This window comes from Poecile atricapillus, chromosome 25 (assembly GCF_030490865.1).
Source record: "Poecile atricapillus isolate bPoeAtr1 chromosome 25, bPoeAtr1.hap1, whole genome shotgun sequence".
Classification (NCBI taxonomy): domain Eukaryota; kingdom Metazoa; phylum Chordata; class Aves; order Passeriformes; family Paridae; genus Poecile; species Poecile atricapillus.
Window position 1 is genome coordinate 1,654,091 of NC_081273.1, and position 26,874 is coordinate 1,680,964.

The following is a 26,874-nucleotide window of genomic DNA, read 5'->3' on the forward strand; positions in this document are numbered from 1 at the left end:
TTTACAGCAGCAGGGAAAATTTGGAAAGCATAACCTTTACGTTCTGCAGAGCCAGGGAGCAAATAAAAAGGACATGGAAGTCGTTTGCTATTTATTTCTATTTATGAACAATTTCATCATTTCTTTTACTTTTTTTTTTTTTATTTTGAAAGCACCTTGGTCTCACACACATTTTTTAAGTGCTTGAAATGATTTTGGGGGGTGGAGATGTGTAAATAATGACAGGGTTTGGGCCTTTTGGTGCATCTTCTAAGCTGTTCCTTAACCTGCTAGAAACAAGGCAAACAAGAACTAGGGAACAAAAAGCTGCCTAAAAATGTGACAGGGAAAAGCACAGATCCTCTCCTCCTAGAAATGTGTTTCCCAGGAGTGGATGGAACTGGTGGAAGTGAGAATGCTTGACCTGAAACCTTGTGTCACACCGAGAGCTCTTCAAAGCAGGAGATAACACAGAAGAGCTCTTCAGCTTCATGGCACAAGTGGCTCTAGAAATGGTGTTCAGTGTCAATTCTCACTCCACGTTGTCCAGAGGACGTTTGCTGAGGTTGTTCTGGGTGGTTTTTGTCCCAGGAGTCACAGGCCTGTGTGACACCAGCATGGAGATGTCTCCACTTCCCTCCAGACAAAGCCAGGGATCAGAGGGGCAGGAGGTCACAGCGTGAGGACACAGGGCACTGCCAGGAGAGGATGTGACATTTAAGCTCCACTTTATCTGCCTTTTGTCAGTAGAAGCCTTCCTCTTTATTTTCCTCCTCATCTTCCTTCTCCTTTTCATCTCCCCCTCGTTCATCACTCAAACTGCCCCTGTGAAATTCAGGGTCTCTGATGACTCTGGAACAGGCATCTCCTTCCCTGTGCTAATCCATGATGTCTCCTCCCACATATCCCCTCTCCCTATCTCATTTTCCCAGCTATAAAAGTGTTTCTTCCCATTCTCCCCATTTATTGACCCTCCTGTTTAAAATGTCCAGAGGATTGCTGGGGAAAATGAACATTTTTGTTCTTGTGTGAACCAGAAAAAAACAAGCCCTCCTCCAAAAATTGCTCTGCATTGTTGCTTGATTTGTTTTCTTCATAAACCAATTCAAAACTATCAGGTTGGTTTTTTGAGGGGTTTTTTTTGGGGGGAGAGTTTGGTTGGGTTGGTTTTTTGTGGGGTTTTTTTGAGTGGGACGAGAGGGGGGGGTTGGGTTAGAAATGAGTACAAGCCAGGTAAAAATATTTTAGCTTTAGAGATTTTCCATCCTGAAAAGAAAAAAAAGCAGAGAAGGAAGTGCGGAGGAAACGAAGCTCAAATAACACAGTGCTGCGAATCCCACCGACCTGGGAATTAAACCTTGCTCCTTTTCCATCATTTCCTCAGAGAAGCCCAGCCAGTGAGAGCAGTTTTGACAAATGTGTTTATTTTGTTTGATAGGAATCTTCTAGTCAGCACTAAAATGCAGCATTGTGGAGTGGGAGGGGGAGGGAAGATGCACATTCATCCAGAGAGCAAAAGGCACAGGTTAGGGTTTACATGGACACAGGTGGATCCAGGACTGACTGGGCAGTAGGCAGAGGTTTTTGATTGAGGGAATTTGATGGCTGTGTATCCAGCAGTGTAAATGCAAGGGAGAGCGTTTCCCTGTTGGCATCTGCATGGAGAGCAGCGATAAATTTGGGATGAAAGATCGTGCTCATCACCACAAGACCCTGAAGGGACGGCCGGGCACAGAGCTGGAGAGTGATGGCTCACCAGGCACAGGAGCTGAGCTGGCAGGAGCCTGCCTTCCTCCTGGAGCCCACCTTGGCTCAGGAAAAAGAAAACCACAACATTTTTGCTGCTCTTCAGAATTCATCCTTTTTTCCAGGGTCCCAATTTCACATCATTTGGAGGAGGAGGCAGGCTTTGGTGCTGACTCTGGATGTCTCCCTAGGCCAGCTTCAGAGGAGGCTGTGTCATCTCCAACCTTTCAAGGAAGCCACAAGGGCTTAATTAAAACCTAAACCCGCGCACCGCTATTCAGATGAGACCGTCGGCTCCTCTGCTGACGGCAGCTCAAACTTGTCACTTTGCTCGTGCTGCACATCCGTGCTGGAAGGGAGGAAATTGCAGCCCAGAGACAGGCCCGGGGCTGGCGTGGGCTGAGCCTCCCTGCCAGAATCCTCCGGCTGGCAGGAGCGGGTCGGGGGCCGGCAGCATCCCTGTAAGGCCAGGGAGCAATCAGGCACTGGGACTTCATTAAAAGATGCACTGAAGGCAGATGTTTGAAGAGCTGGTGTGCAGAGGTGGCACAGACCTGACTCCAGTCACCGGGAATTGAGGGAGAGGGAAAATCTGTGTTTCCTAATCACATCGCTCTGGTCAGAAGTCACTTGTTTGCAGCTCCACTCTGGGCATTTGCATGCTTGGAAGGAAAAAATGTAATATTAACCATTGCCTCCAATCCCTGAGCAGTCAGCTGGGATGTGAAAAGGAGCAGTGAGATGGTTTGAGGTGTGAGACCCAGAAGAGTGTAGATTCAGAGAGCAGGGTGGAAAATCCAGCCCATCCATGCAATATCCGTTTGGGGTTCCCAGTAAAAGAAGAAACCAGGCATTGCAAAGGGTCATATGTGTGAGATTTTCTCATTCCTGTGTGTAGCATTCACATTTCTGTGTGTGCTGATAGGGGAGTGCATGGAGGGGCTGCACCTGCAGGACACACCTGTGTGACACAGGACAGGTGTGCACCCAGGAACACGTGTGGGGTGTGCAGCTGCACGTGTCTGCATCCAGACAGACCAGAAGAGACCTTAGTGAGGCTGAAGGGACCATGGAGAGATTGTAGAAACCATGGCCAGGTTGTAGAAACTGTGGTGAGGCTGAAGACACCATGGAGAGATTAAAGACATGACAGTGAGGTTGTAGAGACCATGGAGAGGTTAAAGATATCATGGTGAGGTTGATCCTCTAGTGCAGCTTGAGGCCATTTCCTCTCCTCCTGTCCCTGTTCCCTGGGAGCAGAGCCTGACCCCCCCAGCTGTCCTCTCCTGTCAGGGAGTTGTGCAGAGCCAGAAATTCCCCCTGAGCCTCCTTTGTTCCAGGCTGAGCCTCTTCCCAGCTCCCTCAGCTTCTCCTGGTGCTCCAGCCCTTTCCCAGCTCCATTCCTTCTCTATCCATGGTGTCTTGCTTCTGCCTGGGGGCCTCAGGAGATGCTGTAGGAGGTGGTTCCATCAAGAGGCCATTCCCACTTCCCTCTGATTTCCAGCACAGACGGCCCCCGTGCCAAGCAAATCCCACAACAACTTGCACAGTAGCTGTAGGAAACTAATTTCTACATTATTTGATGCTCAGATGTTGGAAACCAGGTTGGGCCTTGCTCAGGTGTTTTCCAAACAAGCACAAGAAGCGAGGTCAGATTAGATATTGGGAAAAAATCCTTCCCTGTGAGGGTGGGGAGACCCTGGCAGCACAGGGTGCCCAGAGCAGCTGGAAGTGCCCAAGGTTGGACAGGGCTTGGAGCAACCTGGGGTAGTGGAAGGTGTCCCTGCCCATGGCAGAGGAGTGGAATGAGACAATTTCTAAGGTCATTTCTGAACCAAATCATTCTGAGATTCCAGGATATCCAGTACCACACTGAGGTGAATGAGATGCTGTGAGGGCACCACCAGCCCATCCTGCTGTCACTGATCCCTCTTCAAGGAGATCCCAGCTGCTCTCCCCACTCCATTTCAGCCTCCAAACAGCCACTGCAGGGGAGAAAATAAAACACTGAGTTCAAGGGAGGGAGGGAAAAATTATTTTTTAAAAAATCAGCTGTTCTGGCATCCCATAAATCTCAATTTATTTGTCCTTTTCTCTTTATACAAGAGTGAAGGGAAACAAAGCCATGTGTGCAGAGCCTCCCTGGGGTCCCTGTCACTGTGGAGGAGGATGTCCAAGGCAAGATGCCTTCAACCCTCAGCCACCTGTAGCAAGGAGAAGCGCCTTTGTGGAGTTTAATTTAATTTTTCCCCTCAGGTGTCTCTTTGGTGAGATCATTCACAATGATTTTTGCCCCATGGAGGAAGAAGGTGCTGGAAGGGGAAGGAGGAGCTGAGTAGAGCTGTGGGACATGACCTGAGGGTTCCTGTTGAGGGCAAGTTAGACATGAGTCACTTGTGTGTCCTGGGGGTACGAGGCCAGGGAGGGATCACCCTGCTCTGCTCTGGGCTGGGGCAGCTTCACCTCCAGTGCTCAGGGCACTTTGGGTGCCCTAATGAAGCCATTAGAGAGCCTGCAGAGGTGGCCAAGAGGATGGGGAAGGGCCTGGAGGGGCCACAGGAGGAGCAGCTGAGGGCACTTGGTTGGTTCAGCTGGAGCAGAGGAGATGTGGGCAGAGCTCAGCGGGGCTGCGGCTCCTCCCGAGGGGCAGCTCTGATCTCTGCTCTGGGACAGGGACAGGAGCTGGGCCAGGGCAGGCTCAGGCTGGATTTAGGGAAAGGTTCTTCCCCCAGAGGTGCTGGCACTGCCCAGGCTCCCCAGGGAATGGGCACAGCCCCGAGGCTGCCAGAGCTCCAGGAGCCTTTGGACAGAGCTCCAGGGATGGCCAGGGTGGGATTTGGGGGTGTCTGGGCAGGGCCAGGAGATGGATCCTGGCAGGTCCCTTCCAGCTCAGGATATTCTGTGATTCTCTGGTTCTGTTTCTCTGGTGCCCAGAGCGTGGGGGCTCCTCAGTCCCAGGCACCAGGGTTCAGCTACCCAGGGCCCTGAGGCAGCTCCTCCCTCCATTCCCCTGGCTCTGCTGCTGGGGGTGGCCGTGTGAGGCTGATGCTGTGGTGATGTGGTGAGGAGAGGAGGTGAGACAGGTGCTGTGGTGAGGACACACCAGTGGCTGCTGTGACAGGCAGCCCAGGGGATGTGGTGGGTTATGGGAGCTGACAGTGGTCAAATAAAACATTTTTAGGCTTCAGGCATTAGCTTGTGCCTGCATGAAACTAAGTCACACAACTTTCTCACTCTGGCCTGAGAAATCATAAGGAGGAATCCAAGCAGTCCTTGGAGAAGGAAAACAACCTCTGCAGGTGTTGTTTGTTCCTTGTTGTTTACTTGTAAGAAACAGTCAAGGGGTGTTGTTCCAGCTGCCCAATGATGGTGATGTGTTGGTTCCATGACCAATGAGAGTTTTACCTCTCAGACCTTCTCAGAACTGTCTATAAAAGAAGATTTGGAAGGATAAAACTTGCTCTCTTTTGCAACCAAGGCTAGAGAGTCTGTGTTGTCACTTCACCTCTGTTGTACAGTGTGACAGCGGGTGACAGGCGCTGCTGTCTGGCCCCACTGCAGAGCAGTGTTCAGTCTGTACAGTGCCCTCCCCAAAACCCCTGCAGGAAGGGTGTGGATGTGGTTGTGGGGTTTTGCTCCCAAACTCTGCAGGCTCTGGTGTGGTGGGGTCTTGTGGCTGCCCTCCCTCAGGGCTGTTGGGCACAGGGGGTGTCTCAGCCCCTCTTCAACCAAACATCAATTTCCTAGCTTGTTGCTGAAGCAGTAATTGTGGGGTTTTGGTTGACCTTGGATTTTATTTTGATTCTTGGAGTAGCTGCTCTGTTTTTCCTGAGCTCCCAGCAGGATTTTCTTAGGAGTTTGCCATGGACAGCACTGGATTTGATGTGCCCATAGCTGGGATTGAGATGCTCCCAGCCTTGAAGGATCCCAGGGCTTGCTGCGATCATCTCTGTAACCTCTCCAAAGCTCTTGCTGAGTGGTGCTGCAGCTGCTTGGGTCACAGGAAGTTTTAAAAGGTTTTTGCAGGTTCAGAAGTGCACAGCTGAGAGCAGGCAATGGATGCTGCTTCCCATATCCCTGCACTTCAGCTGCCATGCAGCATCTCCCATGCATGGAGTGACAGGATGGCCTGGTGGCTTTTCCATCAGCACAGTGGGTGCTGGCATGGGCTGTTAAACACCCCTTTCCTGACTGTTTAACACCCCTTTTCTGACTGTTTAACATCCCTCTTTCCCCCTTCTCACATTGAACTTGTACCCAAATCTTCATTTTCCCTGGACTAGGCGATTCACAACTTGTGTGCAGTAGTACAGCAGTAATTACACTCTCCATCGCTTTCCCATCAAGAAATAAATGGAAGAAAACCACATCCCAAGGTAGCAGCATGACCTTCATTTCAGAAGGTTAGTCACAGTCAGCTGGGCTATAATCCAGCCCTAAATTTACCCAAGACCTTGCTGTTCCCTCGGTCTGGTCACGTGCTGAGATGGGGGGCAGCTGCCAGTGCATGGGAGGCTGATGGGAGAAGCACAAGTGCTCTGGGAGGGGTTTTCCATAGGAAAAGGTGAGGAGGGGCTGGGGGTGGATTTTTGGGGTCACTGTCTGCAGCAGGCAGTTCCTGACCTGTGCTTCACTCTGTTGGTGGCTTTGAGAGCAAGAAGGTGTTAGGGTCCCACTGAGGTCAGACATTCAAAGTTCACTAATCCCGTTCTCTTCAGTGGCCTGGCAGGGCTGTGACCTGCCTGCATATCCCTGAAATGTCACCTTTGCCTACTGGTGATGGAGAAACTTCTTTCCAAACACTTTCCCTAAGGTGTGGTGCCTGATGAGACTTTAAAAGAACGTGGGCTTCCTTCTCTCCATCCCACGTAGCTCTGAGTGATGAATCTCTCCTGGAGGGCTGACAGTATTGGGATAAACCTTGGGAAAGGTCAGCAGGTCTGTCCCATTCCCTCCAGCCCCGTGGTGGCTGCACCACGTTCTCAGCAGTCTCACAAGGCTGCTGCTGGCTGCAGATGTGGGAATATCCCAGCCCATGGAATGCCAGGGAATGTGGTCACCAGTTAATCCCCACCCTGACACCAAGACCATTTAAAGCTTGCTGAGGGAATATCCACCTCAAGGCCTTCAGGATGCCCCCGTGTCGTGTCCTGTAGTCCAGGGAACCCCTCCCTGCTCTGCTCTGATGCTGTGATGGAGGCAGCTCTGGCATTCCTCCATGTTCCTTAGGGACACTACCAGCCCTCCTTTACAGAGGGACTCTGTCTCCTCCTTCCAAAGTTATTCCTGTGTTGTTCTGCCCAAGAAGGGGGTTTTGGGGTCTGTGTGGAGTGGACAGCTGTCCTCTGTGCCCAATCCTACTTCCTTTGGCTGTGGAAGGGAGCAAGATGTTTCTGCCATTCCCTGGGAGGAGGATGATGGAATGTTGAGGTGAAAGACAGTCTTGATCTGCTGTAAATCAGCTGCATTCCTGGACCTCAGCTGCCCTAACATAATGTTCAGGGCAGGAACTGGATCCTGGTATCTTTATTATCACTCTGGACTTGCTCTGTGCCTCTTGCTTGCTGTGTTTGAAAGAGGGGAGGGGGGGAATAGATGGCCATGAGAATTGTGCTCAGCTATTTCATGTAAGTCATAATCATTTCTAATCTCAACATGCAGGGACTGCATCACATGGCCCAATCAGTCACTGAGATTGTCCTGCAGTTGCAGTTTAGCCAGAAGTAAAAAGCCACCCAGAGACAGAAATATGGGAAATGGGTGTCTCTGGGGCTGTGCAACTTTTTGATGGTAGGACAGCCCAGGTGTCTGAGCAGAGGTGGGTTATCCAAACAGTCCTGCAGGTCAGAGATGCATCCCTGGGATGGGAATGGAAGAAGGAACAGCTGGTCTGTGGAGTAATGACTTGCTCCAGGTGTAGATGGAGGAGGTGGGCAGCCTTCTGTCCTTGCTGCAGGCAGGCTGACAGTGTGATTCCCTGTGGGATACCCACAGAACTGGAGAATCCCAGGGTGGTTTGGGTTGGAAGGGAACTTAGAGACCATCCCATTCCTCCCCTGGCCATGGGCAGGGATGCCTTCCACCAGACCAGGTTGCTCCAAGCCCCATTCAACCAGGCCTTGGACACTTCCAGGTATGAGGAGGAGTTTCCTCAGAGTCCCAGATAAAGGTATTTCATCTGGGCAGATGGCAGGCGGTGACCAGGACTCTGCTCATCTCTTCCTGAGGGAGCCCTGTGGATCCATCCCTCAGCATTCAGGGCAGGAGATACAGGGGCAGTGGGTTTTCCACTTATGCCATTGAAGCTCTGCATGGCTGTGAGGTTTTAATGCAGATTGTTGTCTCTTTCCCCACACCAGGAGGGCTGAGTGCCCTTGGTGATGGGATCTGCCTGCCCAAAGAGCCTTCTGGCAGTGGTGTGAGTGCCTTCATGTGCTGCAGGGCTCTCCTCTGGGAAGTCCCTGAGCTGGTAAAAGGGAAGGACGTTATTAGGGAAGTTGAAATCCTTCCAGCATCTGTGATCCTCTCATGTTTGTTCCCTGTGTGTTCAACAAAAGCACCCTTATTTATTTCATCAGCTAAATGCTGCAAACCAGATGCCTGACTTCCATCAAGGCATTTAATGATGATGATCATTGCCTCCCCTAATGCAGTGTCTTCTAGCGAGGACGATGCCACAGCAGTGCACAGCTGTTGACCAATGGGGGCCTGTCTGTTTTCTCCAGTGTTTTATGATACTTATCTCTTTTTTCTGCTAGGCCTCCTTTTTCCCCCCTATTTTTCTTTTTTTTCCTTTTTTTCTGCTGAGTTGCAGGAAGTTCTGAGGTGGAACGTGGCAGCTGTTTAATGGTGCAGGAGCCTGGCGAGGCAGATGAGCTCAGGGAGCGAGGAGAGCCTCCCGCTCCTCTGTAGTGCTGCAGAAAGTCTCCTGTGTGACAGAAACGCAGTCCCCACATCCTCCCAAAAGCAGGAAAAGGATGTGGCTGCTCTTTCCCAGCTAAGCTGGGAGTAAATAACACAGAAGAGTAAATAATACAGCCCAGGCTGCATGAGGAGGCTTTGGCACAGCCAGAAGAGAAGATTGATCCTGAGGGGTTTGTTTCTGGGGCAGAGCCGTGTTTTTCCTTGGCTGGATGCACCAAGATGAGCTCGAGAGGACACGAGAGAGGGCCCAGCTGCTGGGAAAGGCACACACTGGGAGTGCTGGGATAATTTGGCACAGGAAAGCTGCTCAGACCCTGTATCTCCCAGGGGTGTGCTGGACTGTTCCACTGAGCTGCTCTGTCGATCAGAACTGAGAACCTGCTGGGGACAGGCCAGGTTGTTTCATTTTATCTGGTGGCTTCACTGGGAAGGTGGGAGCAGGATGGTGTCCTGGCATCCCAAGGTGCTCCAGGGTGGATGTGCTGCAGCTGCTGTCGAGACAGGCAGAGACACTTCCCAAAAGGTGTAAGGAGACTGTTCCCATCCTACAGAGCCTCAATCCAGGCTGCTCCCACCCTACAGAGCCTCAATCCAGGCTGCTCCCATCCTACAGAGCCTCAATCCAGGCTGCTCCCACCCTACAGAACCTCAATCCAGGCTGCTCCCATCCTACAGAACCTCAATCCAGGCTGCTGCCATCCTACAGAACCTCAATCCAGGCTGCTCCCATCCTACAGAGCCTCAATCCAGGCTGCTCCCATCCTACAGAGCCTCAATCCAGGCTGCTGCCATCCTAAAGAACCTCAATCCAGGCTGCTGCCATCCTACAGAACCTCAATCCAGGGTGCTGCCATCCTACAGAGCCTCAATCCAGGCTGCTCCCATCCTACAGAGCCTCAATCCAGGCTGCTCCCATCCTACAGAACCTCAATCCAGGCTGCTCAGTGCAGCCACGGTGTCGCTTTCCTGCTGGGAAGTGCCATGTAACTTCTGGAGGTGCCCTAAGATCTCTTAAGAGACAATTAAGAATTTCAGTGTTGCTTTGATATTTGTTGAACAAAACATTGACACAACACACCAGGTTATTTGGGTTTGTTTTAACTTGCAGTTTAGGTATCAAATAAAAAAAAAATTAAAAAAAAAAAAAGAAAAGAGAAAGTATGAAATGAATTAGCAAATTATTTTGATTGCTTTGTTCATTTTTCCAGTGAGAAAGTTACCCACCTGGAAAATACTGACTGGCTGCAGGCAGGAGCAGAATTTATTACCTGAGATAAATGGATCTGGGATAAAAGTCCTCCTTATTTTTTCATTTTAGCTGCAAAGGATGATATGCTTCTGTTCTGCTCTTTCTGCCCGAGATCAAATAGGAAGGAACTTTGCATGGGTGTGCCAATGCCTTTCAAGGGGAGGTTTCTCCCCCCACACCAACCTTCCTTTTCCTCCTGGAAGCAGCACCTTGGACTTGAGATGAGAGCAGTGTTTGACGTCCTTTTCACAGTGACGACTCTGAATCCCAGAACTGGCACTCATTCTGCAATCCATCCCATGTGCACAGGCTCTGATCTCTCTACCTTGGCCTTGTTTTATTCCCTTTTTTCTTCCTTTCTTTCCCCATTTCTTTGGCAAAGAAGGCTTTGTGGGAGAGGCCTTGTTTCATTTCCCCGCAGGTCCCGAGGGGCAGCTGGCGGATCTCATATGCAGGGTGTCAGCTGCATTAAATGAACACTCTCAGATCACTGTAAATCCCTATTTACACATAATAAACACGAGGATATAAAACAGAGAGGAAATAATACATTATTGATTACAGCAGTGGCATGTAATGTCCTTTGAAAGGCGGGTGGTGTGTGCCCATCCATCAGTGCCTTGAACGTGGATCCTCCTGTTCCTCGGGAATTTGGGGCAGGTCAGCCCCAGTGTGTGTGCTGTGTGTGCTGTGTGTGCTGTGTGTGCCCAGCTCCCCTGGCTCCCTGTGCAGAGAGGATGGGTGGCAATGGGGAAAGGTGCTTACAGCTGTTTGCAGACTGAGCAGCAAAGGGCAATCCCAGCCCACAAAGAAAAGGTTTGACAGTGAGGCTGCTGAGGCCCTGGCACAGGATGCTCAGAGCAGCTCTGGCTGCCCCTGGATCCCTGGAAGTGTCCAAGGAAGGAACTTGGATCAGCCTGGGATAGTGGAAGTTGTCCCTGAGGATGGAATGAGATGAGCTTTAAGGTCCCTTCCAACCCATCCTTTCCACAGTTCTCACAGAGCACCTTCATGAAACGTGGATAACTTGACTCTGCCCATGGGGAAAGCTCCCTGCTCCACAAGCCACCCCAACCTTGGATCTGAGCTCTTTGCTCACTTGTGGGAGCTCTGCAGTGAAAACATATTAAAGTTCCCTTTTCCTGCAGCTTCTTTCCTGGAAGGGAGGTGTCCCTGCCCATGGCAGGAGGTGCCACTGGATGGGCTTTAAGTTTTCTTCCCAAACTCTGTCATTTCCCTGGCCCTGCAGCCCTGTCTGTTGGGCATGTTGGAATTTTCCTTTAGGCAAGAAGGTGCTTGGAAAAAAATTTCCTACAAGTGCAGCCAGAGCATTCAAATCTCATTGTTTTTCTCATATCTCCCATAAGGAATGGGTTATGTGCAGGATGCCCTGGTCAGATCTATATGAGCAAAATGAAAGCTTGGTGCAATACCTGGGGGTGCAGAGTCAGTTATTTTTGGGATTGGGAAGGATGGCTCACAAGCACTGACACCACTCTTAAGGCTATCAGCCAGATGCACTCCTGAACAAAAAGTGTGGTGGTTTTTTTCTCTGTGTGTATGACTTTTTGTTAGGTTTTATGCTTGTATTTTTAAAAAATGGTGATGTGCTCACCACCTGAGGTGCCCTATCAGCATCACTGCCCTGGCACTCGTGTTACAGTGATGAAGAGCAATGTTTTGATGGTTGCTGAAATTGTAGGTGATGATTCCTTCTTTCTCAACAGCAGGCACCATTCCTCATCTCCCATGCGATTCATGAAACTCATTCCCTTGTTTTATCTCTGGCTGAGGTTGCAGGCGAGTGAGGTCGGTGAGGCTTGACAGGCATTTGGAATAGGTTTTGTTGGGTTTAAATGAGTTGAGAGTTCAAAGCCAGGCAGGTAATGGAGCGGTTCTGCTCGCCTTGTTCACTTTGAGGGGATTGCAGACCCTGCTGCTCCTCACAGCGCTGCTTTGGAGGCCAGCTGCTCCAGTCAGGAGAATCCTGAGGTACAGCTGTGTTAGAGGTAGTGCAGGACAAGGGGGAATGGCTTCACACTGACTGGGGGCAGGGTTAGGGAGGATATTAGGAAGAAATCCTTCCCTGTGAGGGAGGTGAAGCCCTGGCACAGGATGCTCAGAGCAGCTCTGGCTACCCCTGGATCCCTGAGAGTGTCCAAAGCCAGGCTGGAAGGGACTTGGATCAGCCTGGGATCGTGGAAGTTGTCCCTGAGGATGGAATGAGATGAGCTTTAAGGTCCCTTCCAACCCATCCTTTCCACAGTTCTCACAGAGCACCTTCATGAAATGTGGATAACTTGACTGCCCATGGGGAAAGCTCCCTGCCCCACGAGCCACCCCAACCTTGGATCTGAGCTGTTTGCTCACTTGTGCTGCAAGTGCTCACTGCTCTGCAGTGAAAACATATTAAAGTCCCCTTTTCCTGCAGCTTTTTTCCTCCAGGTAGTTAATCTTAGTTTACAGATGAAATGTGCAGTGGAGAAAAAGATGCTAATCACACAGTTGCTGCACTCTACTCCAGCCACTGAAAAATTTATTACCATCTGTCCTGGACTGGACTGGGCTGGAGCATCACCCTGCTAACAGCTTTGGAGCAGCAGCAGAGAGACCCAACATCACAACAGGGCAGGGCTCTGAGCCCCTGGGGCCTCCAGAGACCTCACAGGGGTTGGTGCAGGAGAGCTGCACTTCCTAATCTGCTCAGAGGCAAGAAAAGTCTGGGCTGGGCTGGAAGCTTCCAGTGTCACCAGCAGATTCCTGGTGCTTTATGGTCAGAGGAGATTTTTATCAATCATTTGTCAACAATCTCAGGCACCTGGTGGGATTCCAATTCAATCTTTGTGGGTCCCTTCCAACTCAGGACATTGTATCATTTAACTACTCAGCTTTTCCCACTTTTTTAGCCAGCTGTTGAGATGTCATTATTTTGGTCTCCTGGATCCATCATTATGTACATCCCTAATAGGTCCCTTCCCTGGCTGTAACAGGACACCTGGCTTTACATGATCAAGTTCTGACAGGCTTTTATAAACGTGGAGCAGAAGGCGAGGTCAGAAATCAGACCAGAAATGGGATTTCTCCGGCTCCCAAAGAAAGGTGTTTGGCTGTGCTGCTTTCCGAGCATCTTGTAATATCAAACTGTCTTGGAAGCAAAGTGGTTTGATTTTTGGCCTGTCTCTGCCCTCAGTGGGTTATTGGACTTACAGTTCAGAAGAACTCAAACTGCAGCTCCTGTGATGCATCTCAAATATATGATTTTCACTTGGCTTTTTGCGAGACCAATGTTTCTCCCTGGCAGATCCTCCTGCAACTGCATTTCCCCTCCAGCACCAGCAAGCCCAGTAGAATCTTTGAGCACACAACCATTCCATAAAGTCCCTCTCCTGTGGCTGTGTTTGCTTACATCTCTCCTTTTTTTTTAACTTACCTGGACTATTTTCATAAAACCTCACACCCTGAAGAACCCAAAATTGCTGAGCAAGGAAATGATCATCAGTGGTGCAAGGAGTGCTGGTGTCTCTCCTGCAGCAATTAGCAAACCTTAACTCAGGCTTGGCTGTCTTTCCAATTAAACCCTGGCAAGCTGGAATACACGATGTGCTAATGAAATTGGGAGTTTTGGAGCTCCTCTGCTGGCTGTTTGGAGGATATGGGAGCTTTAGGCTGTCTGACTGAAACTAAGCCATTGAAAGTAATGGGCTGGACAATCTCACCCCATTACTTTTAATGGGATTGAGAGAGTGCACACAGGAGCAGTGCTGGGGAAAGCAGGGGAGCTGTTCCCACAGATCACCCAAGTTATGGCCAACACTGGGAAAATGCCCCCCTGGCAGTGGGAACTGTGTGCAGTGATAGGGTTTGGCAGGGAGGGAGCAGGGAAGGTGCATAAAGGCACCAGTGCCACGAGTCAGCCCTGAGCAGGGGCTGATTTTTGCTCACAACAGGGAACTGCAGGATGGGGGAGATCCCTGCTGCAGGATGGGGAAGATCCTACTGCAGGATATGGGAGATCCTGCTGCGGGGTGGGGGAGATCCTGCTGCAGGATGGGGGAGATCCTGCTGCTGGATGGGGGAGATCCTGCTGCTGGATGGGGGAGATCCTACTGCTGGATGGGGGAGATCCCTGCTGCAGGATGGGGAAGATTCTACTGCAGGATATGGGAGATCCTACTGCTGGATGTGGGAGATCCTGCTGCTGGATGGGGGAGATCCTACTGCAGGATATGGGAGATCCTGCTGCGGGGTGGGGGAGATCCTGCTGCTGGATGGGGGAGATCCTGCTGCAGGATATGGGAGATCCTACTGCAGGGTAGGGGAGATCCTGCTGCAGGATGGGGGAGATCCTGCTGCTGGATATGGGAGATCCTGCTGCAGGGTAGGGGAGATCCTGCTGCAGGATGGGGGAGATCCTACTGCAGGGTAGGGGAGATCCTGCTGCAGGATGGGGGAGATCCTGCTGCAGAGTATGGGAGATTCCTGCTGCTGGATATGGGAGATCCTACTGCAGGATATTGGAGATCCTATTGCAGGATATGGGAGATCCTGCTGCTGGATATGGGAGATCCTGCTGCTGGATATGGGAGATCCTGCTGCAGGGTGGGGGAGATCCTACTGCAGGATATGGGAGATCCTATTGCAGAATATGGGAGATCCTGCTGCGGGGTGGGGGAGAGATCCTGCTGCTGGATATGGGAGATCCTATTGCAGGATATTGGAGATCCTATTGTAGGATATGGGAGATCCTGCTGCCTGTGCCTGCTTTGTTCCCTCCCTCATAACCATCTTCCCTGGTTTACCTTCCTGCCCCTAACCTGTGCTAATTGTACCTGTAGAGGTGGAAGGAGGGTTTAATGTGGGTGAACTTCAATGATCTCAGCTGAGGCAGCTGAGCATCGCTAGCACAGCGTTTGCAGCGTGAAGATCCAGCCAGTGGCACCAGTTGCAGAAATTGTGAGTTTTCGGGTCAATTAGGAAACTGAAAGTGCTCGAAAAGGGGAGAGGGATGGTCATGAGACACAAATATCACAGGAATAAAGATTTAGGCTGAATGCTGCAGCCTGAAGTTGTTGTGGATGCTCAGTGTCTTTGGTGTCCCCTCTGGAGCCGGGCAGGGTGAGTGGTGCCAGGCAGGGTGAGCTGAGGCAGCCCAGCCTGAGGCTGCTGCTGTGGATGCCTGCATGGCCTGGGTGATGGATTTGTTCCTCCTGGTGGGATCAAATCTGCTCCCAGTGGGACATGGAAGGCACATGGTCTGGACAGCACAGCAATCAGCCTCCCACAGCCTGAGATTTGCCCACTCACTTTCTTTTCTCCTCCTGCTGAGCATGGCCAAAGCTTTCCCTGCCAGAGTGCTTAAACCTCAATACCTCAATCAAAGCAGAAAGGGACAGAAATGTGGTGATGAGATAATCCCTTAAATCTTACGGCTTTCTCCCCCTCCCTGTAATTGGTACCTCACTCCTTGGTGGAGAATTGGGACCTGTTCTCATGCTGCCCCTTCCATTTAGCACCACAGCTCTTCCAGAAAGTTTGAACCGAAGGGGAGGAGCAGGGACTGTAACAAATGCACCTCCAACTGGGATTAACCTGGAATTGCTTCTTCCTTGGTCAGATTACTCATCTGTGATGGTTTGGCAACACCACCACAAGGTTCCCCAAGCTGTTTAGGAACCTCAGCTCCCATTCAAATTCCTGGGAAGTAATTCAAGTTCCTCTGAGCAGGAAATGGGGATTAACCTCTGCCATGAGTCTGCCCCGAGATAACACATTCACGTCACTGATTTTCTTCATCTTGGAGAGGGACAGCACAGAGTGGACTGGTCACAGCAGGTCTCCTGCCCCTTCCCACCTCACAGGCAGGAAGGCAGCTAAAAGAGGCACCTGAGAGTTGCCAAGGAGAGGAAAAATGAAATAGAAGCTGAAGATCAGAAATATTTTTAAAACGCCTCAGATGCAGAAGAATTGTAGCCGTGCTGTGAGGTAACCAGCAAATAGAATTTAATTATATGATACACCGGAGTAATGGAGCCTGTGAGGCTGGAGTGTGATTTCCCAGTAATAGGAGGACAGCAGGGATCCCTGCTTGGGCTGTGGTGTGTGTTCACAGTGAGCAGGACGGTGCTGCAGAGCTTTCCCTGCCTCCAGAGGGGAGGGAAGGGCCACAGATCCCCCAGCCTGGAGCAGCCGGGCACTTTTGGGGTGTCCAGGACGTGCAGCCCTTGGAGCAGCTGGGTAATGGGATTCTCTGGAGGATCTGGGGCACATGGGCTTGAAGGCAGGGACTGAGGTCAGGCTGAGGAAAGCTGTGATCCCAGCACATCTCCAAGGGCAGAAGTGGTTTGTGCTTTCCTGTGCTGCTGTCCATCTTCCAGACCTGTAAGAGGGATGGCTTAGGCAGAAACACATCCAAGGTGGAAGGTGTGAGGAGCCATTGTTGATCCAGAGCACGGCTATAGATGTGACCTTTACGGTTCTGTGGGTTTATTTTTATTATTTTTCTCTCCAGCTTATCCACAATCTGTCAGAGCAGCGTGGGGACATCCAGGGTTTATTGCAAAGTGTTTCCACTGCCGTGTTCTCCTCCCAGCTGAGCTTGTTTTGTTTTATTTTGTTGGATTTTCACCTTAAGGGGGTTTGTTTGTTTGTTTGTTTGTTTGTTTGTTTGTTTGTTTGTTTTTACAAGGTGCTCTGGGTAGGGTGTGAGGCAGGGACACTCCCACTGTTGTGTGGAACTCTAGACCTGCATGTAAATGTGGCTCTGAGTGGCAGGGGAGCACAAGAAGTGTTATTTATGTTCCCACCAGCTCCAGGATAATGTGCTGTGGCTGTGGATGATGTTGCTTGGATTGGGGTGGGACATGCAGGGGTCCTTCACCAGGAGCAAAGACAGTGCAGGGGCTTTCATTGAAATGAGAAATCAGTGAAATCAGGCCTTCAGAAAAAACCCTGCACTCTTAAGGAATCAAAATATGTGGATTTTGTGTCTTTCTCCCTGTCAGTTTTGTTCTGAGCTTGTTTTAGACCATCCCAGAGTCTCACAATCCCTGCTGTTGAAAGCCCTCCTGGTTTGTACGAGCACATCCTGATCCAATCACTGGAGATGGAGCAGGAAGGCTCAACACAGCTTTAGACCAGCTTGATCCATCTTACAAACAGCCCTTGCCTTGCAGCCCCCCTGGTTCACACTGACCCCCTGTGCTGTAGACTCTGGGGCTTTTTCCAGTCTCTGGGCCATGTCCCCATCAAGGCATTTTATTTCCCTGGAGAGCTTTTTTCAGTGGAAGAGGTGCTGCAGAAAGGTGGGATGGGAAGGTGGGGTCAGTTTTCTGCTGTCTGGAGTTGAATGTGCAGCCCCTGGGTATGGTGGGGTGGAAGGAGGTGGATGAAGTAACGTGGCATCGGTGCCAACACAGCCCTTGCCAGGCAGGTCCCCAGTCCCTGCAAGTGCAGGGCTGAGCTGCCAAGCAGAGCATGGGGGAAGGGACAGACAGCCCAGGGCCATCCCAGGCCTTGGCTGGAGCAGAGCAATTCCTGGAGGAGGTGGAGCAGTCAGACAGGGTGAGAGGCACTGCTGTTCCCTCTCCTGCCCTGGCCGTGTCCCGGGGGGCTCAAGGAGCTCTGTGGAGCACACACGGATCTGTGTGGGCTGGTGCAACACATCCACTGCAGTCAGGCCAAGACAGATGTGCCCAACAGCTGGCTGTCCTGCCCTGTCCCTGGTTGTGCTGCTGTGTCCCTGGCTGCCCTGCCACCTCCCCAGAATCAGCAAACCCTGTCAGTTCAGATCTCCTCCCGGTGGGATGATGTGGACGGTGATGTGTCCTGGTTTCAGGGGCTGACCTGGGGAAACACCAGGAGAGACTGGGCAATGCATGGGCAGGTGCTTGCCTGTTGCTTAAATTTCCCTGGAAGGCTTGTTCCAGCCCTTCCTGCAGCAGCTGGCTGCACTGGAACAGAACAGTTGAAGACTTGGCTGGAGCAGCAGGTACAATGGGCTGTAGGGAAGCAGATTCATTCCCTGGGAAGCCCTTGAAGTGCAGGTCACAGTCCCCAGCAGGTGCTTGAACAGCACGGGAATCTCACAAGGAGGATCCAAGCTCCAGGGCTGCAGCAAGGCCAGGAATATTGGAGGGGCTGAACAGGGAAAGGTGTCTGGGAGAGCAGCTCTTGAAAAATACCCTGAAACTCATGTGAATGGGGGGAAATGCTGGAGCTACATCTGCATCCTGCAAGATTGTGAAAGGAAACACCCACCCCACAAGAGTGGAGCCTTCAGAAGTGGGGTATGGAGGGAGCAGGTGCAACCCAAAGTCACGTGGGACTGCTGATTGAATTTGGGATCATGGGCAGCCCCAGCAGCCTTTTCCAATGGCTGGGTGTGCCTTTTGCCATGATGTGGAATTCTCTGACTGTGTGAGGTACCTGACCCATCTCTCAGCAGTGCAAAACAGGAGTGGGTTTGATATTCAGTATAGAAAATAGATTGTTTCTACATAAGCTTTTATTTTATTTTCTTTCAAATAAAACCTTGTGTAGAAGTTATGACTTTTATAGTAGGAAATACAGGAAAAATACTTTTTCCTGCACAGGAGGTGTAGTTAAGCTGTGGAACTTGCTGCCCCAAGGCCTTAGCAAAACATTTTGGACAATTTGACCAGTGTAAACGTGTGGCTGTGCACACAAAGCTGTAAAAGCTGTTTGTGTGGGAAGGTTCAAGTACCAACAGCCACCTTACTCTGGGGTGAATTGTTTTTCCTACTGCAGCTCCATCAGATTTCTTCACTTCAGGAAAAGGAAAAAAATAATCCAAAGAATGACTGGATTTGAGGTTTGTGAGGATTTTTCTTCGCTTGTTGGATGCTCCCCAAATTGGACATGTTTGTGAGAGGTTCAGAAAAAGTGCATCAGCCTTGAAGGGCTGGGGAGGAGAGTGGGGAATACAGATGGATTCCGTTCTGAACTTTAGGGACAAAAGGCTCTGTGTTGCCACTAGAGAGAAAAACCTCTTCAAAACACTCCAGTGCTGAGTTACAACTTGGAGGTGCCTCTTTTCCCTTCATTAGCCAGGGAACACAGGGATATCATTCTCTTTGCTCAGCAGCACAAATCCCTCTTCTTTCTTTCTTTCTCCTTCTGCCAGTTGTGTTTCCTGCTAAGAAGCAACTTTTAATTGTCTGGTACCAAGGCAGAGCTTGTTCCCAGGAAGAGCTGCCTCCTGTGTGTTTCTCTGCTCTTCCTCTTGAAGCTTCCAGTGCTGATGCCTTGCAAGGCACCTGGAGAGCTGGATTCCAGTGTACTCCAATATCCAAAGCATGTGCCTGTCCAAAGTTGTTTGCCCCAAAGAATCCCTTCCTGGGTTATGGGGACTCCGGTGTTCTACTGGGTTGAAAGAGGCACAGTGAAAATCAGCACATCCAAGCTTTTTCCATTACGGTTTTTAACCCAAAAGAAATGTTTGAGAGAAGTTATAAGAGTCCTCCAGACCTTCACCCTTCAGCACCAGAGATTCCCAGTAGGGACAACAGCCCTGGTACTGGTTTGTGCTGTTGCTGTTCTCAAATGCAGGTAGGTGCCTCTCCAGCGGTGTTTAAGGCAAATTTAGGTCTTAACAGAGGTTCTACACAGGGCTTCAGTTTTGGGGAGTCTTCTGTCACCATGCAAGGTTGAGCTGTGCTCTCCAAGGTCTTCACCTTGTACAGTAATCGGAGAGGAGACTGGAATGAGAAATTCTTCAACCAGAACTGGTTCCTGAATGGGGACAGTTTTCCACAAGCCCCGCCGGATGTCCTTCTCTCTTTCCAGGTCTGTTGGCTGTGGGAGAATAGCCAGTTGTGTTTTCCATCTCAGAGCAATGAGCTGGCAAACATCTCTGCTCCATCTGTTTTCTTTCATTGATGGATTCTTTAAAGTCAGATTGTGGTCCCACAGGGACACACTCAACTAATCCTCTGCTTTTAAGATTTTATTTGTGCAATAAATGGATGACAAGGTGGTTTGCGAGTACATAATACAATAAATGGGTTTATAAATGCAACTTTTTTGCAGAGCACTGTACAATAAAATACAATACCACTCCGGCATTTAACACTGATCTCTGCTTCATTCATATTTCAAACAGTAATGTGCCCATTTTCTCATCTGGGAAGCCTCTTAGGTTTTTTAATACGTTTTTATAAATTAACCAGGCACAGATTTAATAATAACGTGCATTCGTATGGCTTTTTTCATATCCAAAGATCTTGGATTGCTCTGCAGTCTTAACGGTGTAATACAGAAATTCCATGCCAAAGGATATGTCTGCTCTCTGCAGAATTGCAGGAGTTTGGATGGCTCAGGAATGCTCATGGATGCAAATGACATCACAGGAGGAAGCTTGAACCCAGCAGTCATGGCAGGAGAACTTCCAGAGGAAGGTGCTCCATGGGTGCCCAGGGCAGAGTCCTCTGAAGAAGAGGTCATGGGGATGTTTGGGATGGTTCTGAGCCTGGAAATCAAGACCATGAAAAACAAAGAAAATGCTCTTTCACATGTTTTTTCAGACTTTTGGGATGCAGCATCCCTAGACACAGAGAAGCCAAGAGCATGGAAAGCCTCTGTCCATATTTCTTCTGTCCATATTTCTTCTGTCCATATTTCTTCTGTCCATATTTCTTCTGTCCATATTTCTTCTTTATCAAGAAGACAACTGTATCCACCAGGACAGGATGCTTGTAAGCAGGAGGATGAGGTTTCTCCATCAAAGTGTGCAATAACCAAAATCTCTTTGATTTGCTGATGTAGAATCTTCTCCTATCACCTTCCTGGCCAACTTAGGAAGGTGTTGAGCTTCTTTCCTCAGAAAATTTCATGTTCTTTGAAAAGCTCCCAGCTGAGTTCTTTGCTTCTGGGATCCTGAGGTGAGATAAGGCTTTTCCAGCCCTCTGCCTTTCCTAGTTCCCACATTTTGGTGTCACGGGCAGTGGGATACCTGCCATGGAGGTTCCCCATTCCCCATCCCAGAAAGCAGAGTTAAACTCATGGATATAACACGCAATCAGAAAAAATATTTACAGGTAGTAAATTGCCATCACTGTAGAAGAAAAACATGACAAAATGGAAACGTGATATTTATGTTAATACAAAGTTTTAAAAATTTAATTTAAGAGACCAGCTGTTTCTGCTTCTCTTATAAGAGTTTAATTGGTATATAATAGCATAGTTAATTAAATACAAATCAATAGTTTAAACCAGCTAATTGATATTTAATATGTATGGGAAAATATAACTTAGTTGTAATATCATTAGCTCAATATTAAATAAGCAATGGAATTGCAATTATGCCTTTACAACGATTATAAAGTTTATCGTTCTTTAATAAACTTGCAATTAGACAGGGTGAGCTGAAAAATTATTAAACAGGTATTATTGGGCTATTAAATGTTTATTATCATTCCTGGTGGGATACAGCTACACAATAGTACATATTATGATTATGTTAATAAACCCTTATTACAGCTTTGCAGCTTTGGCCTTTAGTGCACCGGTGATCGGGTATTTCCTTCCCTTCCTGAGTGGTGAGGGAAGGAATTGACATTGAGTAGAGAAAGTAATGAAAGAACTGAGGAAAAAGCAGGAGGAATCCATAGTGTGGGCCAACACTGAGAGAACTTTCTTCTTAAACATCTTTCCCCTCTATTTCCCAGGCTGAGGAACCCTTTCTAGAAGACATCAAGATCTTGTTTCTTTTAATTGTCTTTTGCTTCATTGTCACTGGCAATTTGTGCTTTGAAGTTGTTTTAGCTTTTCCCAGAGAGTTTGGGGGTTAATTAACGCAGGTACTTCTGAGAGAATCGAAACCATGGCTCTGCTGTGTGGTTTCCAACCAGGATACTTTAGCTCCCACTTCATCACAGTGCCTGGCATTATCAACTGCAGCTGTAACAGCTCTCACCATGCTGAGAAATTCAATTGTCATCACAAGGAAATGGATGGGATTGATTTGGGGGAGATGGGGATGTGCAAGGGTTAAAACATTCTGGTTTCAATGTGTCTCAGCAGCTCCCCTAAAGCCAAGATGTTTAAAATGCTGGGTACCTGCTTAACTATTTTAGCTTTAGGTAGCCACTAAAAGCCAAAATGGTGAGATATCCTTAGGCAGCAGAGTCATCTTGAAGTATTTTACCTTTTAAAGGCAGTCTCAAGTATTTAAAGGTGCCTTTAGCTATAAAGATTTTTGCATGTTCTCACAAATTTATGGTATGAAATATTATAATGCAGCGCTTTTGTACAGCTCCTTTCATCATGGGATATCAAAGTGGTTTATAAGTGTTAATTATAGCACCCCTTGGGGAGGCAAAAGGGAGACAGGCACCCACAGCAGCCTGCTAAGCCAGGCTGAGAGAGACAAGAACCCACATTTCATTGGGATCCAGCTCAGCCTGAGCCTCCCTCCCTCTCGGAGGGCTCAGCTGGGCCTGGGACCTGTTGGGCAGCACAGCTGGGCCTGGGGCTGGAGCCCCTGCCCAAAACCCCCTTTTTGGGAGCTTTTTGCTCACTGCAAGGGGAAGGTGAAATCTGGACACCTGAGTGGTGGGATTGTCCCAGGACACTGCAGCTCCTGTTGCCCCAGCACTGCCCTGGCTCAGGGTGCTCAGGGGGCACCATCATTAGAAGGACCTGGAGCTGCTGGAGTGAGTCCAGAGGAGACCACAGAGATGTTCCAGGGTGGAGCTCCTCTGCTCTGGAGCCAGGCTGGGAGAGCTGGGGGGGCTCACCTGGAGAGGAGAAGCTCCAGGGAGAGCTCAGAGCCCCTGCCAGGGCCTAAAGGGGCTTCAGGAGAGCTGGAGAGGGACTGGGGACAAGGGATGGAGGGACAGGACACAGGGAATGGCTCCCAGTGCCAGAGGGCAGGGCTGGATGGGATATTGGGCAGGAATTGTTCCCTGTGAGGGTGGGCAGGCCCTGGCACAGGGTGCCCAGAGCAGCTGGGGCTGCCCCTGGATCCCTGGGAGTGTCCCATGCCAGGCTGGAACCAGGCTTGGAGCAACCTGGGACAGGGGAAGGTGTCCCTGCTCATGGCAGGGTCCTTAAGGTTCATTCCCACCCAAACCTTTCCATAAGCTTGGTGATGTTTGTGCTCAGGGTGTGTGCAGGCTGTGGCAGGCCCCTCACTGCAGGTCTGTGTCCAGGGAAACCCAGCCAGGATCCCCACACAGGCCCCGGGTGCTCGTCTGAGTCCGAGCAGCGCTGGCTTGCTCAGCTGCACTGTGGGCTCTGCTGCCTTGTCTGACACTAATCTAATTGTGTTGTTTTAATTACTTTGATACCTTGGTGCTCGTTGGAGGCTCAATAGCAATCGATAGGGTTTTGTTTTCCTATCAATAAAGACATAAAGCTCTCACCTGCTTTGCCGGCTCTGCACAGTCGGCTCTGGGGGCTCTGCGTGGGCTCAGGGCTCTGCCAGGCACGAGGAGTGCGTGTCCTCACAGGATCCTGCATGGAAAATCCCCCGAGGCCAGCGAGCTCTTATCGATTCTCACTGTCAGGCAGGGCTGAGGGAGGCAGCCTGAGCTGGGCATCCCTGCAGGCAGAGGCATCCTGCAGCCAACACCCTTCTGTGGTTGTGCACCTTGTGCAGACCGTGGTGGAGCGCGTTACCTGTCCTGGAGAGCAAGAGAACGGCTTTCCACCACCAGAGGTGGACAATGGTTGCTCATTACCCCTTCCTGTTAATTCAAGCAACCACTCAGAGTTCTGGTGGTTGCTTAATTTGCCCTGATCTTTAGGCATCTTCACCTGAGTTTCTGAGTTAGAGTCACCACCTTTTATGGCTGATGAGAGATTTCCAAGCACTCCCAAAGACATCTTGAAAGGTGGAGTCACATTCTGGAGATGCCTGTTTCTCTCCAGGGCATTCCCTCCAGGACAAGGCGGATTTAGGGGAGCAATTAAATTTCAGCTTCCTCTGATTATTTCAAGAGACTTGCTTTTGTCTGAACATCAGCTTCAGTGGGATTACAGGTGTCATTTGTTTGGGTTAGATAACAATTCCTCCCTGATGGGAGCCTTAGGACCAGGAGCCTCCTGCAAGGTGGAGCCCTGGACAATGCTAGAGTGCTTTAACTGGGTTTGTGTGTGCCCTGGCATCAAAAGAAGTCTGTTTCTTTCTAGGTTTAGGCATAAATTCTGCCTCATGCTGTGCACAAGAGGAAGATGTAACTGCTCTGCTGCGATGCCATGGCAGCAAGCACTGTTAGGGAGGAATTCTCTGTATCTGGGTCTATACCCACGTGGATCTGGGGATCTTCCCTGCACATCACATCTCACTTCCCTCTTCCTCTGGACATGATCCAGATCTGCGATTCAACCCCAAGTTTGCCTCGTGGCACTGAAAGCCAAGTTTGCCAGGCAGGTCCTGCTCCTCTCCAGCCACCGCTGCGTTCTCCAGCCTCTTGCTCCGCCGCCTTTCCCTCCTGTGAGCGGCACAACTTCCCGGCACTCCTTCCTCGGCACAGGGGGCTCTGCAGAGTCCACAGCCACATTAAGTAAACATCAAAGGGGCTTTGATCAGCGGGGCTCTGCAGAGCACAGAAGCCCCCGAGGAGCTCTGCAGGTCCGCAGGCAGCACTGGGGACATGGTACCTTAATTTTCTGCACTGTGACACAGGAGAATTTGTTTGAAGAACGAGAGCTCTCTGCCTCTCAGAGACGCACACGGGGAGAGCGCCTGTGCTCGCAGCCTACTTCTGGAAAAACCCAAGCTCAGATCTCTCTGTTTGTTACCAAGAGTCAAAAAGCCCCATTAACAAATCAAGGCATCAAAGGCCTGTGCCTCCTCAGACTCTGGCACTCTCCTGTTCATAGGGTCACTTGCTTGCTTCTGAAGAGCAAGATTCCTCAGGCCAGAATTATCTTCCCTACTGAGGGCCATTTCCCGTTTCACTCTGCTGCCCACTAAGGGAGAAAGGGATGAAAGAGTCCTGTTGTTGCAACATGCTGCTGTGGAGGAAGATGCAGCTCATCCCCTCACTTGGAATAGAGGAATGCTTAAGGACAGGCGAGGGAGGGGATGCTGACCCTCCTGTCTTTAGATGCTCTGTCTTGGGGCCCAGCCAAGCTCAGCTCTGGGAGGCTGCCCAAAGACTTCAGCTATGTGCCCACCTTCCTGGAGCTTTTCCTGAAGGCTGTCTCCAGCAGGATTTGCTCCCTGCAGCAGCCCCATGTGCCTGCTCCTGTCCCCAGCCCAGTCTAACCCCACGCTCTCTTCTCTTGCAGAACTGGGGCTCCCAGGAAGAGGATGCTGCCTAGTACTGGGGTTCATGTACAAGGAGAAGTACCGCAGGATGACTGAAGGTGAGCAGTTCCCTCACCTTCTCTTCTTCTTCCTCTTTAGCAATCTCATTGTGAGGGGCTTCACCTCTAAGAGTGTGCTGGGTTCTTGTTCCCACCCAGGAGAAAATCCTGCTTCCCCTTTGATCTCTGGAACATCTTAGAGGCCATGCATGTGAGGAGCCCCCTGTGCGAAGCTGCAAGAGAAGAGCAGGAGCTTTGTGGTTCCATGCATTCAAAACCCACTGTCTTTTCCTACAGAAAGGATTTGTCACACAGGAAGCTCTTGCAGCAATTGCTGCACTCTACTCTTCTTATTCTAGATGGGTGGCAGTGGTCACCATGACACTTCCAGAATCCCAGTTTCCAGAGCCTTTGAACCTCACAGAGTCGCCATTACACTGCTCTTCAAACTTCTACTAAAGTTTCCCTATTTTATATTCCAGTCATTCCCCAAGTACTTTATGAGCATTGATTAATCCATAGAAATATCATAAATAATTATGAAGCATAATAACTAAACAAAAACTATTTATACTCAGAAGAACTGGCATCCTTGCTTCTGGTAGCTTCCTTTCCTGGAGCCAGCCCTGGTGCAGCCCCTTCTGATTAATGGATGAGAGAAGGAAGCCCAGAGCCTGTGAGATGGGAGGGTCTCTGAGAATTGTCACAGAGAATTTGGCTGTGAGGTCACTGGGAATGGGAAACTTGACCCAAGCATGGATTGAACCCTTTTTAGAGACTCTGATTGGAAATAATTTGGACAAAGGGTGTGACCTGTTGTCCAATATCGTGCTTCTTTTTCTGGAAACATCCAAGGTCAGGCTGGATGGGCTCTGAGTAACCTGGTCTAGAGGAAGGTGTCCCTGCTCACTGCAGCTGGGTCTGTTTGGGTGACCCTTCTAACCCAAACTATTGCAGATTCTTTTTCCCCACATGGGATGGAGTTTTGTGGCAGTTAGCTATGGGGGTGTCTGCTCCTGCAGGAAGCCTTTTTCTGTGAGAGTAAAAGGTGAGTTTCCATGGAGTAAAACTCACATAGAGGCAAGTTTATGGCTCAAACATTAGTTAGAAGATCAAAGGTTCCTTCACGGTCCCAGGAGCCTGATACTGAGCTGATAACATGGGGAAAGTACTTCACAAGACTTCACCTCATGCTTGTTAATTACCACACACTCTTTAAACATTGATTAGAGGATGTTTTTAATGGAAAGGGGCTGCCCCATGGGACATGAGTGCTGTGAGAAGGTGCAGCCTCCCTCTCGGTACCTTTCTGCCCCTCAAGCCTCTTGGACAGGCTGCCTGTGGCTGTGTCCAGACCCTGGGGATGCTCACAGCATGTTGGAGAGCTGGCAGGACCCTGGGCATCCTGCCAATCCTTTGGGACTGCTCTGGTCCCCTGATGGAGTCAGAGCCTGCGTCAGCCTACGAAGTGAGCCCCCTTTTCAGGCTGAGCGTGGCTTTGTGTGGAGAGAACAAAGAGACATGAAAGGCCAAAAGTAAAGCTTTTGTGAGGGAAAGGGAACAAAGTGTTCCTGCCTGACATGCAGCCAGTTTCTGGCCCCTGCAGGCTGCAGGGCCATTATGTTTAAAGGTACAATCTGCCAAAAACAAAAGTCAGGGGGATTTCCATGGATACAAAGACCACCTAGGACTTGTGTTTTCAT

General features: G+C 49.9%; 1 protein-coding gene across 3 annotated transcripts in view; it reads left to right on the forward strand.

The window, feature by feature from the left end:
- Nucleotides 1–26,874, forward strand: part of KIRREL3 (kirre like nephrin family adhesion molecule 3) — a 357,534-nt gene that overhangs the window by 204,029 nt on the left and 126,631 nt on the right. For 2 of the 3 annotated variants that reach the window (XM_058856947.1, XM_058856948.1), the window contains exon 2: nucleotides 25,154–25,231. The exons of the other annotated variant lie outside the window; for it this stretch is intronic. In XM_058856947.1, coding sequence (XP_058712930.1) covers nucleotides 25,154–25,231 — 78 coding nt within the window. The remainder of the gene's footprint in view (nucleotides 1–25,153; nucleotides 25,232–26,874) is intronic. 3 annotated transcript variants of the gene reach the window in all.